The 21180-nt window shown below is 33.5% G+C and overlaps 3 protein-coding genes across 3 annotated transcripts; 2 read left to right on the forward strand and 1 right to left on the reverse strand.

Moving 5' to 3' along the window:
- The first annotated feature begins 1211 nt into the window (after positions 1–1211).
- Positions 1212–3801, forward strand: La (La autoantigen-like). The gene is made up of 6 exons (XM_077440222.1): positions 1212–1351; positions 1569–1679; positions 2316–2482; positions 2571–3002; positions 3075–3180; positions 3266–3801. Exons 2-6 carry the CDS (start codon positions 1574–1576, stop codon positions 3559–3561), a joined length of 1107 nt encoding a protein of 368 aa, XP_077296348.1. The 5' UTR covers positions 1212–1351; positions 1569–1573; the 3' UTR covers positions 3562–3801.
- Positions 3802–8294: 4493 nt separating this feature from the next.
- LOC143917968 (plasmolipin-like) lies at positions 8295–11051 on the reverse strand. The gene is made up of 4 exons (XM_077439607.1): positions 10964–11051; positions 10639–10793; positions 10152–10418; positions 8295–10074 (listed from the first exon to the last, which is right to left on the reverse strand). Exons 2-4 carry the CDS (start codon positions 10750–10752, stop codon positions 9943–9945), a joined length of 513 nt encoding a protein of 170 aa, XP_077295733.1. The 5' UTR covers positions 10753–10793; positions 10964–11051; the 3' UTR covers positions 8295–9942.
- Positions 11052–13172: 2121 nt separating this feature from the next.
- LOC143917798 (endonuclease/exonuclease/phosphatase family domain-containing protein 1-like) lies at positions 13173–19864 on the forward strand. The gene is made up of 6 exons (XM_077439388.1): positions 13173–13670; positions 15984–16686; positions 17027–17182; positions 17332–17450; positions 17530–17694; positions 17770–19864. The coding sequence occupies exons 1-6, from the start codon at positions 13343–13345 to the stop codon at positions 18012–18014; spliced, it is 1716 nt and encodes a 571-aa protein (XP_077295514.1). The 5' UTR covers positions 13173–13342; the 3' UTR covers positions 18015–19864.
- The last annotated feature ends 1316 nt before the right edge of the window (positions 19865–21180 follow it).

The following is a 21180-nucleotide window of genomic DNA, read 5'->3' on the forward strand; positions in this document are numbered from 1 at the left end:
GTGATCACGTGTGACCGATCTAGAGCGACCGGTTGTCCTGTGACTGGTTCAAATATAGGGCTGCCAGATGATAATTTGCAGATGGGCCTAAAAAGGAGGATTTTCTGTAAAAAAGGAGGACATTCAGAAATTAAACGAATTTTTTATATTATTTTACTTTATTTTAATCATATTTAGCTGAGCTGCCAATTTTGGAAAGAAGTTCTTGGTTTTTTAACAAATAATTATAAAAATCTTCACATGTCATGTTTTTGGAGTTGTATTGAGTAAGAATTAAAGATTTAACTGACTGCACACTTAGTCTATTCCTCTCTTTGCTCCACTGAGTATTAATCAGTGAAAAAACTCTTTCCAGATTTGCGTTATGTGCGCTTATACAAAAATAAAACTCGCAGATCTTGAGCAGTTCTGAGAAACATTCAATGTTTTTAACACTTTTGAAGTAGATTGTCCACTGCTCGTGCAACTTCAAATCATAATATGCTTCATCTTCATCTGATTTTGATTTAAGAAATGAAATCAAGTTACAAAATTGATCGTGTAGCTTAACATCGTCAATCTCTACACCTCTGATGCTCAAGAACTCAATGCATGAAACTAAATCATCATATTTTAGGTTTTCGTTCTCTTTCAGCAATGTCATCCACTCAAAACATTTGAAATCTTCCAAGGGTATCATCCATTCCATCAAGTAATCTTCACAAGCCTTGTAAACACTGAAAAATTCGTTGGAAATGGACTCGGCTTCGTCATTATCACGAAGCTGTTCTCTTACGCTTAGTGGCAAAAAATTGTTGTTTCTTCGATTACGAAGCATATGAAGTACGGATTGAAGTATCTTTGAAATTTCCAGAACGGAATTATGTTCCGCCAGTCCCGCCCGATGTTTAGCAAAAAGGAGGACACAGTAGGTAAGGGAGGACGGGAGGACAAAACATGGAAAAGGAGGACATGTCCTCCTTTTGGATACCATCTGGCAACCCAATCCACACATGACTAGTAGTCTGTTTACCGAATTTTCGCATATAGGAAATTTCGCATATAACTTAATAAAGACTTAAATTATTGCTAATTTAATTTTACTTTCAATCTTATTGTTATCTGATATTAATTATTGAACATGTATACATGTCATTATTACAAATATATACACATTGTATATATTTCTAACGATAATAATATTAAAATTGTGTGGCGAGAATGACAAATTGGATGAATCAATGGTCGTTTGGTCTAAAGTTGCACGTTGTGTGCTTCTGTCCGATATTGTGAATACGCCGGTCGTTGCACGTGGGCCGGATTTCTTCGTTTGATATTCAAAGGTTAATTGTTAGCGGTCTACAAAATACTGGTGATTGTTTTATTTGGCATTATTCTTAGATTTAATCCGGCATAAATATCACACCAACTTTGAAATATCGTGTCACGTTCTTCGGAGTTAGGTTATGTTTCGTCGTACACATACATAGTACCGATTTTACTCTATCGTTGAACCCAAAATAATAAGCCTCATTTGACCGTATTGTATATATGTATTATTCACGATGTTTGTTTGTTTAATCCTGTAGTCGCGATGGCAGAACAAGAATCTGTGACAAATGGTAAATCGAATGACAAAAATGAAGAAAGCATATCAGAATTGGAAGAAGGAATTATTCGTCAAGTTGAATATTATTTTGGTAAGTAGTATGTAGTAGTAGATAATTCTACCAACAATTTAAATATATAATCTTTAAATTCCACATTGATTTAATCCTTTCTATAACACGTTTATATTTCTAAATGTATATTTTTCAAACCTTTTAATCGTTTGCCCGTGGCCGTTTTCCACAGAATTTCTGAACTTTGCACGGGATTTTGAGGCTTATATGCGCCTATTTCAACTCTTTTAAGGTTCAAAATTGGTTGAATATATTACTGAGTTGAGTGCCATCTATTCAATTTGTTTAAAATTAATATATACCAGTCAAAAATTTTTTTTTTTTGGAACCATACTGAAACCTCTTTATGTGACGTCACATCTTCATACAATTATGAAGAATGATTTTTTGACAATTAATCCAATACTACGAGATATATTATGTATTTTATTGTTTAAAATAATACTTTATGTGTTCATTAACATATCTGGTTACTTGAGTAAATATTAAAATCTGTATTTAAGGTCGAATACTTGATTGCCAAATTCGCGAAAAAGGTGCCGCGGGCAAAGGGTTAAGTTAATGTAATTATATCGTTTTCTTTCGAAATACTGATGTAATCCTAGTTTTGTTCATGTTCAGTTGCTTAAATTTTCCTATATATTGTTTTTATAGGCGACATCAACTTACCAAAAGATAAGTTTTTAAAAGAACAGATAAATTTGGACGATGGTTGGATACCGTATACAACAATGCTTAAATTTAAACGACTCGTAAATCTTACCACGGACACGGCAGTAATTACAGCAGCGTTGGCTAAATCTGCAAATCAACTCATTGAGGTAAAGATATTATATTGTTTATAATATAACAGAGAATGTGTATGCAGATTAGTAGATTTTATTTTAACGATACTAAACATTCTTGTAGGTGAGTGAAGATGGTGAAAAAATTCGAAGGTCAAAAGCGTATCCTCTTCCAGAGTTAAATGAAGAAAGGAGGAAAGAATTGATGTCTCGCACTATATATGCCAAAGGATTTCCTAAAGAAGATACCACATTGGACATGTGCTTGGCATTTTTTCAACCTTACAACATTCCTGAGAATGTAATTATGCGTCGGTATTTGGACAAAGCTACGAAAAAGTATTGCTTCAAGGGCTCAGTATTCGTCACTTTTAAAAACACTGAAGATGCTGAAAAATTCCTAAGCACAGAATCAGTAAAATTCGGAGAAACAGAACTAATAAAAAAATGGCAAGCAAAATATTTAGAAGAAAAACAAGCCGAGTTTGAAGCGAAATCGAGTAAAATCGCTAAAAGAAATGCAAAGAAAAAAAATAATGATGAGGACAATAAAGGGGTGAGTGCCTTTTAATTAATTGTATACATTTAATATTTTATATCATATAACTTATTTTGTAAAATATTTTAGGTTGAAAAACGCACTATTGTTTTACCCAAAGGAACAGTATTACTACTTCAAAATGTACCTAAAGAAATAACGAGAGAAAGTATTAAAGAGGCAATTACGAAACTTGGTATTTAAAATATTTCATTTACTTTTATATTAGTTTTATTGTATTATTTAACACTGACTCCATTATATATGCTTTTTTTTTTTAGATGGAGAAGTTGGTTTCATTAAAATTGAAGACAACCAAGCCTGGGTGCGATTACAGAAAGAAGATACTGCAAAGGCAGTTTTCGAAAAATTCACTGATGGCAAAGTCAGCGTTGAGAATGTTGATCTATCAGGAGAACTACCCGATGAAGATGTAGAAAGAAAGTTTTTGGATGAAATGGCGGACGAACTCATGAAGAGAAAACTTAAGTCTAATAAACCAAAAGGAGGACATAAAAATTTCAATCGGAAACGGAAAACCGGGGGCGATGGTGGACCAGATTCAAAACGCAAATAAAATTGTTATTGATTTATTCTAATTCTTTTTGAATCTTAATATTATTATTTCATTTTAATAAATATTTCCACAACTGGAAGCCTTCCGTGCATAAACAAAATGTATTTGGATTTTTTTTTTTATTTAATCAATTGTTGTTAAATCAGAGTGTTTTCACTGGTTTTTGTGAACCAAACAAAAACTTGCATTTATGTATATTTTTTTATTTTTTGATGAATATTGATATATTTTCCACAATTCGTGCGTTTTCTTTTCTTTTTAATCAACAATGTTTTACCCATATTGTATTATTATTGTAATGACTAAAGGCCGGATAACCAAGGTATCGTCTTGAAAAAAACGGACCCAGAGGGTTCTGTGTATTGTTCATTTCATCAGTTCATCGAACGTTTTTTTTTTTACTAGCTTTGTAAATAGAGCAAAACCGCCCCGATTCCTAGAAAAAGCACGGTGTCTAGTAATAACCATCTTCAGACGTGGATGATGGAATATATGATCTGAAATCAGCAAAAGCTCTTAATGGATTAAAAAAAATATCAGCCTTAAGAGGGCTGGACAGCAGCGCCTTGTCCATACAAACTTACTAAACTTCTCCCTTCCTCAATTATGGCACTAGAGAAATTATTTTTTAATATGCTATGGATATCCACCATTGGGGTGCATCTATCGTTTTATTTTTTTGATTTATTATTTTTTGTAGGAGCTAGGAGCCGCCAAACATCTATAAAATCGCCTCTTTTTTACACCCACGAAAAGAGTCCAGCGTGCTTATTTAACGGTCGATTTTAAAAAAAATACGCTGATAGATGCACAGAAAATATCTTTCTCATACCGATGATGAAATTTTTTTTAAAATTGGTTCAGTTTTGGAGGAGAAAATAGTTGATTAGGAAAGCTGGATTTTGTAAATTTAAAAGAGGTAGAATCTGTTGGACGCGCATCTGTCCCTTTTACTCAATATATGTGCGGGGGTCGGGGGGGGGTCCGAGGCTAGTACACGTACACTATACACACACACTCGCACTCACATACGCACTCCCATACGACTCATATACCACTGTTCACATGACAAGTTCATACATACGATATACAATTCGCTCGAATCGTAACTACACAATATGTACGGATTACATATTTCGATACATAAGTACTATATTCGCGCACACCAAATTGCAACTTCTCACTTGTCGATTTCTTTTTATTTCTCCAGATTGGTGTGTCTATGTATGTACGTGACACTTTTATACGAACTTCTAAAATAAAACAATGTGTTATGTAAAGTAATTATTGAATTTATTCAAAATTTTTTTTTCATTTTGTTTGCGGAGAAAACGAAAATAAAATACTAAAATCTATTTTCTACATATATATTAGTGAAATATTCACATTTTTTAAAATACAGGAAAAGATTATAGTAATTAAACCCTTTCACGGGCAAATTATTTTAAATTGATATATACGATTTTTTTCTTCTTGAATATTGTTCACAGGTACAAACAGAAGGCAAATATATTTTTTATTAAAACAATGAAATGAAACAAAAAATGAAAATGCATTTACAGATAACAAATATACTGAACATAAAATAATAAATGAAAATAAAACACACATTATTAAATAAAATATAGATATATTTAAATAGACTTATCAGCTTCCATGACATTAGCGCTGTCACGCCAATTTTTAAAACACTTGTGCTCAGTTGCATCTATATTTAATTTTGTAGCTCTGGCACATATGCAGCAGTAAGGGCGGTTTCAGACTAGCGTTTTATTTCTGCGCGTATACGGTCATTTCGCCATACGCGCTTACACGCGCGCTACTTTTTGCGCTTCAAAAAACCGAACGCGCGTACACGGGCTTATTTCGGCGTTTTCGCTCGAACCGGTAGTGGTGATTTAGTATCAACATGGATAATACGAGCTTATAAGCGCGTCTACGCTCGTACGAGTTGCGCGTATGGAAAACGAAGCGCCTATACGTGCCTACATGCACTTCAAAAAACGAGATTATACGCGCGTATAAAACGCCAGTCTGAAACCGCCCTAAGAGTTTCGTACTCCGAGATATAAAACTTTTTTAGTTCGGAGCCCTACTATGCACGCTGCACCAGACAAGGAGTTAAACCCACTTTTATATGATCTCTTTGCCCAAGAACCGTCTGCAATGACTGTCAGTAAGGGATATCCTTCCTCGTCTATGTCACCATTTAAAATGGCGAGCCTTTTTTCTTCTTCACCAACGACAATCATTTCATCAAAGGCACATTCTTCGATTGTTGGCGCTAAATGTTGTTCTATGCTTGTGTAAGTTCCACGACTCAAATTTCATTTAATTGTGAATAGCCATTACCTGTACAAATAATTCCTTCTACGAAAGCAGTATTTGCGGAAACTTGCAGTTTCGGATCTTCGGAGTATACAGTTTCCTTTGCTAAGCACATTCTACACCGAAAAACATATTCGCTGAGAAAACCTTTTCTTATTTCTTTCACAAAATTTAAGTCAGATAATGTACAATTAGTGTGTTCATGCTAAATTTTTGAAAGCGCTGAAAATAAATATTTAATATCTACTATTCTGCGCCCTTCTAATTGTTCATGAATATCTGTTTCGTTGGGATTGTCTGCTTCTGCTTCTATAACTAAATCATCAAGCCTCGTTGATGACGTTGAACTAGCTGTTTCTGATAAATTTTGATCGAATAAATCTCGCGGAACTGTATACAAAGATGTCGGTCCAGAACTTGTGGAGGCTACAGCTAAGTTTCCAACAGCAGCAGCATTGGCGACATCGATGTTTATCTCTTTATCTCTTCATTTTTACTACCAGACATGTCAATTATTTGACCTAAATATAAATAATTATTTACTACTTCTACTGGTTTATCATCTAAGGGGATGCTATCAGGCATGCAATAACTATTGAACATTAGTTTAGTCTTATCTACGTTAATTTTTAATCCTACTTTTCTACTTTCCCTGTCCAGCTGTGTTAGTCTGATAAGTAGGTGAGCTGAATCACGAGCTACTAGAACTATATCGTCTGCGAACCGAAGGTGACTCAAAAAGCGACCATTGATGCTTACTCCGGCTGTATCCCAATCCAATTTCCTGAAAACTCCCTCAAGCACCGCATTGAATAACTTGGGCGAGATTGTATCTCCTTGTCTTACTCCTTTTCCTATGCTATGCTCACATCACTACATTTTGCATAATAAATAATAGTTACTAAGTCACAAGAAAGCATTATTACCTGGTGGTCGAATGTGTTGTAAGATGGATATTTCGTTTAAAATATCGTTTTTGTCTTTTAGTCGACTGGAACATACGTTATTTCTTCCCTTTTCTTCCATCCATTGTAAGTACTCAGTTCTTAGACTTTCGTACAAACAAACGCTGAACGATATGCATATGACACGACGGAAAGGAGAATTCAAAGAAGCGGGACGCGTAAATACATTCATAAGCGCGAGCGACCGAAACAGCATATTACGAAAGATGCATGTTCCCAAACGTTGCAAGTACAAATATTTCCCGCTCGCATCAATAATACATCAATAATATTCGATGTTTGGGAATTTGTGCTCGATGCAAAACGCGCGCGCACACACACACTCTCACTCACTTTCGTGGTAGTTCGGGCTGTAGCTCGAAGACAGAAACAAAAACAACATTTTTTATAAAGCGATATTCAAAAGTGACGCTGCTATCCAACCCTCTTAATAAGACATGTGTTGATATACATACACATTTTATTGATTAGTATAAAAATTCTATAACAATTGATAATACCAAGTTGATGCGGTACAAATGCACTCGGACGTTCCTCAACTTAAATGAGTGGCGTCGAAAAGATATAAGAAAAAAATGGTCGCAACTAAAGACAATATGGATTGTAGAGCAGTATGAAATGCTTTAGAATGTGCGATTTTCGCAATATAAAAGTATAAACGTGCAGACAGCTGCAATTATTCAAAATCTAAGAATTCTTAGTATCAGTATTAAGAGGGCTGGACATCAGCGCCTTGTCCATACAAACGTATTACACTTCTCTCTTCCTCAATTATGGCACTAGAGAAATTATTTTTTAATATGCTATGGATATCCACCATTGGCTTGCATCTGTGCTTTTATTTTTTTGATTAGTTGTTTTTTATAGGAGCTAGGAGCCGCCAAACGTCTATAAAATCGCCTCTTTTTTACACCCACGAAAAGAGTCCAGCGTGCTTATTTAACGGTCGATTTTTAAAAAAATACGCGAACAGTTGCATAGAAAATATCTTTCTCATACAGATGATGACATTTTTTTAAAAATTGGTCCAGTTTCGGAGCAGAAAATTGGATTTGGAATCGAAACCTCGATTTTGTCGATTTAAAATACGTATTACCTGGTCGAAGCGCAACTCTCGCATTCAATCAATATATATATATCGAAGAAAGGAACGGCAACAAAATTAAGGTTTCGGTTGTACAGCCCTCTTAATGATCATCTTCAAAATTAATAACATTCAGAGCAGCTATTGACAGAAAAATCTATGGGTACTGACAGCTGCCGAAGACGTTTACGTATCTTCACTGCCATGGCTTAATATTACTGATTGGTTTCTAACCATGTCATTAGTAATATGTATGTCTCAACCATGTTTACGAGTGCGTTTGTAAAAATGACCCTTGAAAACACTCTGAATAAGCTTAAAATTGGGATAAATTTTACAATTTATAAAAATAAAATAATGAGAATATTATTTATTGGATTAAAATTGTACATTGATTTTAAAATACATACATTGAAGCTTAAAATTTAAATATTTGTGTATATAATATAGATATGTATAATACATAAAAATATTTTTGATAAATTGTATATATTCAGATTTACGAATTTGGGCCTCGAGTTTCGTGTAATATATATATATATATATATAACCCTGTGATTTCAGGTCAATACAAACATTTATATATATAAAAATAGCTTAGTCAATGAATATCAATAGAAATTTCATAGACTAAAATTTTATACTTTAACATGCAACAAGTGAACATCAATAAGTGTGATAAGAAGGTGATATTATTATAATAACTGCATCGGAAAAATAAATAATATAAAAGGTGTTTAAACATGTAATCGGTCAATTTATCTTAAGTGCAAGTGAAATTTATAATTAAAATTGTACATAGCAACAGGTAAACATGCGTTTAAAATACTTGCATTAAAATTAAATATGAAATCAACACATATCGAATACTAATAAATACTGTATTGATTCATGTATATTTTTACAAGGCTTTTCTATTTGCTTTGAATTTGTAATGAAAAAAATTCTGGCTATAAAACGAGATCAAATATAAAAATGCATGTCTTGCATGATTAATGTATGTTATCTGTTATGTCTGTTGGAATGTTGTCAAATATATAAAAATTAATAATCCTCGTCGAGGACGAATTATTCGTTGTTCTATAGATAAAAATACCTTAAAACAAAAGGATAAACACAAATGTGAATCCTATGCATTGTACTTGTTGGAAAATATACGTTACAATATAGCCTTTTTAGCACAATTTAAATATATTATTTTTACTTATAATTTGAATTTTTCAGTCGATATTGGTTGAATTACTATACATACAACGTAAGTACATTAAAAATGGACATTACATATTTGGTAAAATTATGCTTAACGAAAGATACAATGAAATTCATTGAAACAATTAATTCATAAATGCAACACACGACTTATATTATAATAATAAGACATAAATATGCTAAGCAGAAGCATTAAAATTGAAAATTAACACTAACACTGAAATAAATTTCAAGATTCAAAAAAAAAATTCGAGTTGTGATAATAATCATTTACTTTAAAGATAAAAGAGTAATATCGAATACTGCAACTACCAACAGTATATAGAAGCTACATAACACAAATGTTAATACCTGGATAGCCTAACATTATTGCTCGATTAGAGAAATGCAAAATAGAAATTTTGAAGTAAATTTTTCAGATCTCATATTATTTAAAGTTAAAATATTTTGTTAAAATATCAGTTTGTATTAAAAATAAATTCACATGTAATAATTTTAGTAGTTAATGATTTATGAGTAAAATTAATTTGATTTAAATAAACACTCGAAAGTTGAATAATATCATACTAACAATTAATCTGCACAATGTCAACATCATTCCAAAATGAATTACAAGTCTGTTGCATCAAAAAATACTGGCAAAAAACTGCAAAGAATGCTAAGCAATTAATAAATTAACAAGTAATCAACAGTTAAAACGTAAGGTACAACTTTGCAATATAAAACGAGATAATCTGTATAACGAGACATAAATGTCATGCATAAAATATTCAATTCTTCTTCAACCGTGGCATATTATGCGGTAACGGGACTTGTAATCTCCTTGCTGACAACTTTAACACCCTGCTCCAATCTACCCGCTTGCACTGCTCTAAATTTCAAATATGCGTCATAACCGTAAGCAATCATTGCGCAGAAACCGAAGAACTGAAATGAAAACATTGATCGAATATTTAAAAGGAAATGTTATGTACCCAAATGTATATCATTGGTTGAATAAATACCGATGCAGCTGCATATGCTTCCAGACCAAAGGTTGCTGCCAGACAAGCGGCCAACAGATAAAATAATGTCCAGAGTGCGCAAAACACCAGTTCAATTTTAAGCCATGGGATTTTGTAGAACTTTTCCAAAACGTGAAACAAATAGAAGGCCAACATTATTCCAGTGAACCAAAATCCACCCATTGCAACTGTGTTGAACCATGATCCACGTGAGTGAAAACTGTATCCAGACACTTCAATACAGATAAAACCCAGAAGATTCAATACCTGAAAAACAGCAATAAATTAATGTATATCTTCAATTATTATGAAGGAGCTAAAAGATTTTATTGTGAATGATACTTTTTTATTATAAAATTGTTTCACACATACGTTCGAACACAACTAATTTCAACATACAGATTGACGGTCTTTAAAAATTATTTTAATAGGTTTCCTACTCGCCGTTGGCGCGTTATGGTAAAAGATACATAGTAAAACTCCTTACAATTTGAGTGATCTTAATCATTCCAGGCAGTGTTTTGACATAGCCGGAATCGAAGCGAATATTCGTGTTGTGGTTGGTGCTGGTGGAGGTAGTGTGAAATCCTGGGTCGGCCATGATGTAGCTTCTACGATTAGTAGCCTTACAATTACTGTGGACTAATTACAAAATACGTCATCGACAAAAATAATAAACAGGAAATACTGAGGTAATGCTTTTGTCAAAGTTTCTAGGACAATCCTTCAGAGATGATTTAGCTGTCGAATGGAAAAACAGTGAGGAGAGGGGGAGACATAAGCAATGTGAAAATAAGGAGGCGTCACCCCACCTGTCAGTTGTCACTGGATCAGCGCCTTTCGCTTCTTCGAGCTTAGTTTCAAACCGTAACACATAAATGTACGTCCATTGATTATTTTACAATATCCACTTTTTAATTTGTTAAATAACACTTTAATGTCAGTAATCTTTTATGTCTCTAAGGCAAATAAATTGAATATTGTTTACTAGAAACAAATACACCTGCTGAACGACTTTTGTAAATATTGTAAACGGATTCCGCAAAAAGCGATCTCGCGAAAGTCACTAAAATCTCGATCACGGAACATCTGGCACTCGAGTTCTCGTTAGTACAATATTTCGCGTGCCCAGCTGCCTATAAATTGCCCAGCATAGCATTCCCGATCTGTTGGCGTGTCTATTGTCTAAGCACGTATGTAGGTTTACCCTGACGAGTCAAACGCACTCTCACTCAGGCTCTGAGAATTCTAGCGTATCCTTTGTTTAGGAACTATTGTTAATTCGGAGGTCTCTATTGTTCAGCCACGAATGCCCTTAGATAGCGGATACTCTCTCCCATGTTCCCACGGGTTCGGTGATTATTCCGCAAAAAGCGATCTCGCATAAGTCATTAAAATCTCGATCACGGAACATCTGGCACCCAAAAACTCCATCAATCGAAAGTATTGTACTAACGATAATTCGAGTGCCAAATGTTCCGTGATCGAGCTTTTAGTGACTTGCGCGAGATCGCTCTTTGGGGAATAGTCCGTTTACCGCTCCCACGTTACAATATTTAGAAATATTTAAACAAAATGGTGACTTTATTTGGTTTCGGTGATTACATCTATAGGGGGGTTGAAGGTTTTGGACCGTTTCTCAACCTATGGAAATTCAGTTGAATTTTGAAGAGGATCTTTATTACTCGATTAATACAGGTGTATTTGTATGTACAGCGAAGTAGGTAAAGGATTCACTGGAACGAGCTAGGTCGAGTTCCTGAAGCTCACTGGCATCTGGGGACGATGCACTGGTTTATAAAGGTGTTGCTTGAGCAACGCGTAGCTGGGCTGGTGAGATCACGTTCTGGAAGATTCCGACGGGGTCGAGGTCTTCCTTTGTGTTCGATGTTTGATGCGTAGTTGCGTAGCTCCTTGGGATTTCCCGTGTACTCGTGATTGCGTATCTGGAGCGAGTCGAATCGCCTTTATAGGTAAGCTGGACGAAGTATTTCGGCCACGGCTAACTTTCGTGTACGAGAAGAGGACACGATGATGTCATTTGTACAGATTAAGTTCGATGAGGGAAATAGGTGATATCACAAGTCGTGCTATATCTCTACACATCCCAAATGTGAATCGCTAGCTGGATATCCACCGCAACAAAAATCACTCGTGCGGATCTCGAAAATTCGTTCACACGAAAAGTCGTCGCACAGGAAAATTACTCAAATATTGCTTAAAACTGCCTATATCTCGTAAAAAAAATATTTGGGCAGTTTTCTGTACGGCGATTTTCCTGTGCTACGATTTTTCGTGCGACGGGAAATCCACGCGAGCGATTTTCGTAGCGGCGGTTGTCCCGCTAGCGATTCTCATTTGGAATGTAACCCGTATGTGACCAGTTTTCTCGGGACCAGCTTTAGTGTGATGAGTAGTCACCGGAGTCTGAGGGGGCCGTGTATTCTTCAAAGGGTTCGGTGATTACTCGTCACAAAGTCACTAAAATCTCTATAACGGAACATCTGGCAGTCGAAAAGTCCATCATACTAACGATAACTATCATAGTAACGAGAACTTGAGTGCCAAATATTGTGTATTCGCGATTTTCATGGCAAAAATTGTTTTTGTGACCACCCCAATTACCTGTTCAAAGGTTGTAAATGCATTGTTAAAGGTTTGCCGAACAATGGATAGCACTGTGACTATCCTACCTCTAGTGATAGTGTGATACGTGTGACCGATCTAGAGCGACCGGTTGCCCTGTGACCGGTTCACATTTGACTAGTAGTCCGTTTACCTATTTAACAGGTTGCACTAAATAGCAATAAGCAAATCAATTTTACTATCGGCAGCGCCCCACTCTTTTTCAGGGCGCGTCGATAAATGAAATGCACGTCATACCTAATAAAAAATGTAGGCTGAGAAATTAGTGAAAGCGGCAGATGTGATTGGGAGTGAGTGTGAAGCGTGCGTTTGCGTGTTGTGAAGGCGAGCCGATAGGTGGCGCCACTGGCTGGCAGCGCGGGGAAGAAGGGAGAGGGGGTGTATCAGTTGAACGGTCATGTGGTGTTGTCAAGTGTCAGCGCTGTCAGTGTCAGTGTCAGTGGAAGTGGAAGTGGAAGTGGCGGTGGCGGTGGCGGTGGCAGCGTCAGTGTGACGGTGGTCGTGCGTGGACGTGGAGGGTGCGATGCGGCGGTAGCGCGCGTGCGATGGGACAGTCGGGCAGCCGCGGGAGCGCTAAGGGCGGGGAGAGGGGCGAGGGGGGCAAAGGCGGGCTGCGGCGATCCGTGGTGCGCGCTTCTCGCGACCGCCTCTCCCTGTCGCGCCACTCCAGCCGCTCCAGCCGCAGCCCCGCGCTCTCGCACTCGTACAGTGTGGTCACCCACGTCGACGCCGGCCTCGTCAACGTCAACTCGGCCACCGAGGAACAGCTGATGACCCTGCCCGGAGTCTCCAGGTCGCTGGCCGTTGCCATCGTCGAGCACCGCCTCAACATCGGACGCTTCCGCAGGATAGACGATGTGGCCCTCGTCTCCGGTATCATTCTCTCTACTACATACATACATAACAAACTTTTTTTTTGTGATATATCAAATAGTTTCAGTTCCATTATATACATATATATATATGTACAATCCTGTCAGTTTAGAATCAAATCTTATCTATATTTTTCAATTTATCAACCCAAGTACGGCGTTATCTATTTAATTCTAATATTTTACTATTATGTGTATAAATTTTTTCTATTCTTCTTTTGTCAATTTTAAGTTTTCTTGTCGATGCTATAATATTATTCGTTATAGTTATTTTGGTCGATGTTGCATATTATTTCCAGGAACTTAAAGTTTTCGTTGATTCGCCTGACATCTTCAACACACTTTCCATCCTTTTATGTTGTTCGTTCATCGAAGGGTTCTCTTTTAGAAATTTCCCCAAAATCTTCAAAAATGTTTGCCTTTTTGGATAAATATACATATGATGCATTTCATTCTAGTCTTCTTTTAGTCATTATAGGAACCTAAAGTTTTCGTTGATTCGCCTGACATCTTCAACACACTTTCCATCCTTTTATGTTGTTCGTTCATCGAAGGGTTCTCTTTTAGAAATTTCCCCAAAATCTTCAAAAATGTTTGCCTTTTTGGATAAATATACATATGATGCATTTCATTCTAGTCTTCTTTTAGTCATTATAGGAACCTAAAGTTTTCGTTGATTCGCCTAACATCTTCAACACACTTTCCATCCTTTTATGTTGTTCGTTCATCGAAGGGTTCTCTTTTAGAAATTTCCCCAAAATCTTCAAGAATTTTTGCATTTTTGGATAAATAAGTATATATATTTGGATAAATATGTAATGGATTTCATTATAGTCTTCTTTTAGTCATTATAGGAACCTAAAGCTTTCGTTGATTCGCCTGACATCTTCATCACACTTTCCATCCTTTTATGTTGTTCGTTCATCGAAGGGTTCTCTTTTAGAAATTTCCCCAAAATCTTCAAGAATTTTTTTGCCTTTTTGGATAAATATGTATATATATTTGGATAAATATGAATATATATTTGGATAAATATGTAATAGATTTCATTATAGGAACCTAAAACTTTCGTTGATTCGCCTGACATCTTCAACACACTTTCCATCCTTTTATGTTGTTCGTTCATCGAAGGGTTCTCTTTTAGAAATTTCCCCAAAATCTTCAAGAATTTTTGCATTTTTGGATAAATATGTATATATATTTGGATAAATATGTAATGGATTTCATTATAGTCTTCTTTTAGTCATTATAGGAACCTAAAGCTTTCGTTGATTCGCCTGACATCTTCAACACACTTTCCATCCTTTTATGTTGTTCGTTCATCGAAGGGTTCTCTTTTAGAAATTTCCCCAAAATCTTCAAGAATTTTTTTGCCTTTTTGGATAAATATGTATATATATTTGGATAAATATGTAATAGATTTCATTATAGTCTTCTTTTAGTCATTATAGGAACCTAAAACTTTCGTTGATTCGCCTGACATCTTCAACACACTTTCCATCCTTTTATGTTGTTCGTTCATCGAAAGGTTCTCTTTTAATGGAAGTGATTTAAGTGGAGTTTTTGCCTTTTTGGATAAATATATATATATATGTATATACCACTCGTTGGTAGTGTTATCCTCTATCTTCATCGATAAGAACTTTTCCGTTGAATTTAATTACTCCTATAATATGTATATAAAATGCACCGCAACCATCATAATTAGCTACGATAGTTTTGTAGCATTAAGTTGTTATTGCGATGAGAAAATACTTGAACCTTTTAGAATTAATTTCTCATAATGTAGAACATATGTACAAAAAATAGTTAATTTCAACGATGTGAAAATCTTAATTTCTCAAAATTTTTGTGTAAAGGTTCGAAGATTTTAACCTCCTAATATTTAAGCATTTTTTTTATGGATCAACTTTAATTTTGTTAATTATTTTAAGCTAGTATAAATTTTACGATATCAACAGGTTAAATTATCAATGAGATATTTTAAATTATCAATCAGATAAAGCTATTTTCAAATATTACGAACAAAATTGTTATTTATTACCACTACCATTTTTTTACTAATACCTTTTAGTTACAAAAAAATAATGATATTACTACGTCAATGTTAATCCTCCTCAATAGATATTGATTAAAATTTTCAATTTTGTTCAAGGACAAGTTTGAAAGTATTTGTGCACAATTACCTGTTATCGGTTCTTATGTGAGTGACGTAATATCAATAAGAAAACTGAAACCGTGTCAAGTTTACAAATTTTACGAAACAAAATTTTATACTTTCTTTTTATCCTAAAATAACACAAATTATTTTCAGGAATGGGTGCCGAAAGATTGAACCAAATCAGAGCCGAAATATGCGTTCGCAAAACGATGTCCAATGCAAGTTCGAGGACTCAATCTTTAGACAGTATACGTAGCTCCGATTCTAGCCGATATCAACTCAATGTGAATACGGCCAGTGTTTTCCGACTCCAGTGCGTTCCGGGACTAAATCAAGAATTGGCCGCAAATATAGTAGACTATCGGCATAAAAAAGGAGAATTCAAATCACTCGACGATCTCATCAAAGTGAAGGGAATGGATAAAATTAGACTGAGCGGTATAAAGTCGCGGCTGAGTCTCTATTCTGCCATCAAATCTAACGAATCATTCAACGATTCCGAAAGAGGAGGGTACGCAACCGACACAGAGTGCTCCAAAATACTGCCATACAAAAATAATATCGGAAACGGTACAACGTTTGGTCCGAAGATAAACGGACATCGGAAAACATTATCAATGCCTCTTAAATATACTCCCAATTTTGTGAATGGCTTTTCTTTAAATTCAGTTAACGATATTTTTGATTTATTATCTGCATATTCACATAGGCCGGTCATTGAAAGTGAGTTTTATTATACTAGACACAATAAATTAGCATTTAGAATAGCTACGTGGAATCTTTACGAGCTGAGTCGTGAAAAAGCGAACAACCCTGGATTTAGAGAAGTCGCCTGTAGAACTATTTTGGAGAACCGGTGAGTTATTGATAAGTTTCTAATAAGTCAAGTAAATTTCTTATTTCATATATCGGCCGACTACAGTCCGTAATTTACTCATTCTTATCTTATCAAATGTTACATATTTCCTCCCCGATATTCGATTTGTATTGATTTATCATATTATTTTATTTTCTTATCTACGTATATTGCATGGTCTCGATCAATCAGTATATTTCCCCTTGTAGGCCAAATATCAATTTCGCAAGTGTTAATTGTTGAATCATCTATACACGAAATCACATATCTGCATGTGTGCGTGCTTCACGTGTATCCATTTATGATGAACGTGTTTCATGTTTATTTTACCTTTTTTCAGATTTTCAATAATTTCTATACAAGATATATTAGATGAAGAGGCATTAAAGATTATTTGCGATGAACTAAACGCACCGATACTTCGACGAATTATCGAATGGAAAGATAACAGTAGGAAGTGGCAGTATTATTTTGTGAACAAGACGTATTTGAACTGGTAATTCTTGCTAATTGCATATCTTATTAATATTGTATCGATATTATCGTTTCTAATTGAGCTTCATTATGATCTATTATTTTATTGAAACAATGGAAACATCGTTTGTTGTAATTATGCATAATTGATAATCTTTCTTTATATTTTAGTAAAAACATTGGCTTCATATACGAAACATACAATAGTGATATTTATATTGAAATTATGAAAGGCAATGAAAAACACAGTGACACTTCACAAGCGCCAAATTTCAATTATGGCCACATAGGTTATTTAAGTTATTTTATTATCTATTTATCTTCATGTTGAACGAAATCTCTTTATCTTTTGTATGCCATTTTTTCCAGAATTTAAAATAAATGATTCGGTGATATCTCTATTGAATGTTCAATTAACAGAACGTAACCCTGAATATTCTATGACGTTACTTTGTGAAATGATAGATAAATTACTAAATATGAATAAGAAAGTTCTTATTGTGGGGGATTTCTGTTCTGTAATACACATTAAAGGCATGTCATTTGATTTTTTTTTATCTCTTGTAATTTATTCATTAATTTTACACCAGTGTTTCTGCCATTTTATAGATTTATCGACATGCTACAAATCGGCGATAGATCCATATACCAATACACTGGTAAACACAACACATGGTTCTACTAGAAATGGAGCGGGTGGAATTCTAATGGCAAATGAAGACATCGGGCGTTTTACTGGCATATCTGGAGTGGTTCGTTCTGGTTTGTGTCATTTAGCAATACCTTGTGGATGGACTTGGGGAGGACCCTCTTCACCGTTTTGTCCTGTCTGGGCAGAATTTTATATAGTGTAGTTTAAAATAGTTATGATTTGTATTTTCACATTTATAAGATTAATGGAAACACCTTTCTCGTTGAGATTTTTTAAGGTTTTGTGCCTTCTCTTGAGAGTAAATGGAAATAAACTCTCAATGAAAAGCGTTACATTAAAGCTCTCCATTTAAAAGAGTAATTAAATATTTACTAGAAAATATCGAATTATTTTCACAGATGGTAACAAACATACTAGTGAATAATACCGATGTAATTATGATATATTTGAACTACTTTGCCATCTGTGCTGTTAGTAGAGAATTTTAAATAAATTGTAAATAATCTGATATATTCTTCTTGTGCTAAAACGTTGACCAATATTTTGCGATTTTGAAGAACACAGGGTTTGAAGTAATTAATACCGTATAGGTTGTTGTTGATTGTGATTTTAAAGCACAAATTTTTACTGTGCATGTGTGGTAATAAAAAGTTCATGAACAATGAAATTCGTTTTTGCAGATAACGAGCATGTGGCGTTGCGTTTTGAAACGTTGTATTTATTTTACATGACTTATTCGTGATTATTAATTGATTTGTTTCCATCGTATACTTTATAATTACGAATAATTTTTTTTGTATGTTGATAAACAGATTTATATATATGTATATCTCTATTTTGAAAATATTTTCTATGGCTTAAAAGTAACATGTTTTAAGAATATAAAATTTATATTGAAAATTTACCGTCCTTGATACTAAATAAATGTGTTGGTATGAACACGCTTAAATAAATTAAAAATAATTTGTTGATTTTGAAAGGGCCTGAAGGCCACTTTTGAAAGACGATAAATTTGAGTAAAGTCTGTGTAATAAATTCAGTTTTTAATATCAAATGCTCAAATGAAGGAAATACACGTTTTGTATCTTAAATGATTTTTTTAAATAGTTTTTATAGGTATTTACATTTTTTAATTGATTTCAAATGTGATTTTGAAGACTTTGTGATTGTAATGTGTGTATTGTTTACCAATGGTTAGCCATTGTACATTTCCTAAACTATTGTAGTGCAATTATATATGAAATTCACCGCCCAAAATATGTAATTTTTCAATGTCAAGCTTAAGTTGAATACCATAAATTTAATACCTAAGATTGGGTCTAGTATTTTTTAATGCACTGCATTCCGTACATATAATGCGTTTTTGCGAGAATTAATCACTGTGCATGTTTTTAAATTGGTCTCATTTATGTTCAGTATTAGATATCTTATCTTCTATTAAAATGACAGGAAGTTAAACTTAATTATCATTAGTTGTTTCTACCATTTTTTTCAATTTCTAATATCACTAATATATTTTCAGTATAATCGTATAATACATATGTGTGTTATGTGTTTTAAATTTAAAGATTCAACTGTCCATATTGTGAATTAAACATAAATACAATGTAATGTGTTGCTCCTTAATAATGTTATTAATTCTTTAAATGCATTTAACAGATTCAATTTATGTACATATTGATATGTTTATTTTACTCAATTTTTTATATTCTTATTATATATTTTTTTGTAATTTTTGTGTACAAATAATTTATGATTTATATCATCAAGTCTTATATAAGATCAACAATGAAGCAATATAAAACACAGTTACAATATTTAATTTTTTAATAATAGTTTTCTCATTTATTTTATTTATATCTGTATAATTTGCTTCATTCACATATTGTTTCGGTGCTGGTAAAATGCATTTATTATTCACAACTATTACAATGATATTTTAAATATTCATATAAGACGGAAAATTTGTATTTTGGTTTTTTTCTGCATATATTTTGTACATATTATCCTGAAATGTCTGTGATATACCACAAAGTAATAAATATTTTACATAAATTTGTTGGCTTTTTTTAGTACATATGAATGTAGTTTCTCGATATAATATTCTAAGTTCATATGCCTTAATGAGAAAACGATTTTGGAATATACGTAAGCATGTCAGTTATCCGTAAATACATTTATATATTATGTAAATACTTGGGGTACATAGTTCACACTATTATCAATTTATGATTTCTATTCATTATATTAAATTATTAGAATAGATAAAATGTATAAGTTTGATAGCAATCTTTAATCATTCACGATTTAATCAGTATATTTTTTAGATGGACATTATGTGCTATATAATGATTTTTTGTGTAATTATGAAAAAGGCATAATTTTATTTTAAAGCAGAAATTCACCACAACACTTTTTATATTAGTAGATATAATTTTATTAACATATTATATAACGGTTTTTTTGCTATTATATGTAATTTGTTTTTCATATTCAAATATGATTTGAAACATGAGAGATTCTGCAATGATCACAATTTGGTTATCTGCTTTACAAACATGGATATTATTTTGTTTATTTGTCGTTACAAAGTACAATTTGCAATGAAAACCACTCTTGACAGTTTTTGGAAGGAGACTGGAATTAAGAGGCTCCCATAAAAAATTAAACTTCACCTGCTCAAGTATTTGGGTCATTTTGCTATTAATCACAGAATAAAAATTTTTGGAATTTTATCAGTGGATTTTTTTATGGTTTTATAAAAGTTATGAGGTAAAAAAGAATGATTTATATTTAGCTGTATAATTTATTTCCTGGCAGGAAGTGCAAAAGAGGTAACCGTCTTATAAATAAGTATATGGGAATTACTAGTCTTTGGTTTTGCGACATTCATTGACCATATGAATTAAAGCAATAAATTAACGTCAATTCATAATAAATATACATATTTCTTCATTCAATACTATTAGTTGGCATTTGAGTACCATGATACCTCAAAAAAACTCAATAGCAGTATGCACTCAGGATTTAGAGGTGGCCAGTCTAAAAAGGCTAAATAAATTATTTATATTTTTATTTATATATTAAAATAAGTTTCTTTTTTTTTACAAAGTTCTTGAATTTCGTTGGGCATGGTCTATACTCGAATGGAAACAGGTTTGCCAGACGTCCCTATTTGAGCTGAACTGTCCCGAGTTTAACAGACAAATCCCGAGTTCCGCATTGCCTCTGATAATCCCGGCTTAACAAAATTTGTATATGTACGAAAATGTACATAAATAGAATTGGTAAATTTCAAAAAAATTCAAAAGTAACAAATTGCAATCCATTTAAGTCTTGTCCAAACAAGAATATTGAATTTTTCTTCA

Source organism: Arctopsyche grandis, chromosome 10, assembly GCF_051622035.1.
Source record: "Arctopsyche grandis isolate Sample6627 chromosome 10, ASM5162203v2, whole genome shotgun sequence".
Taxonomy (NCBI): Eukaryota; Metazoa; Arthropoda; class Insecta; order Trichoptera; family Hydropsychidae; genus Arctopsyche; species Arctopsyche grandis.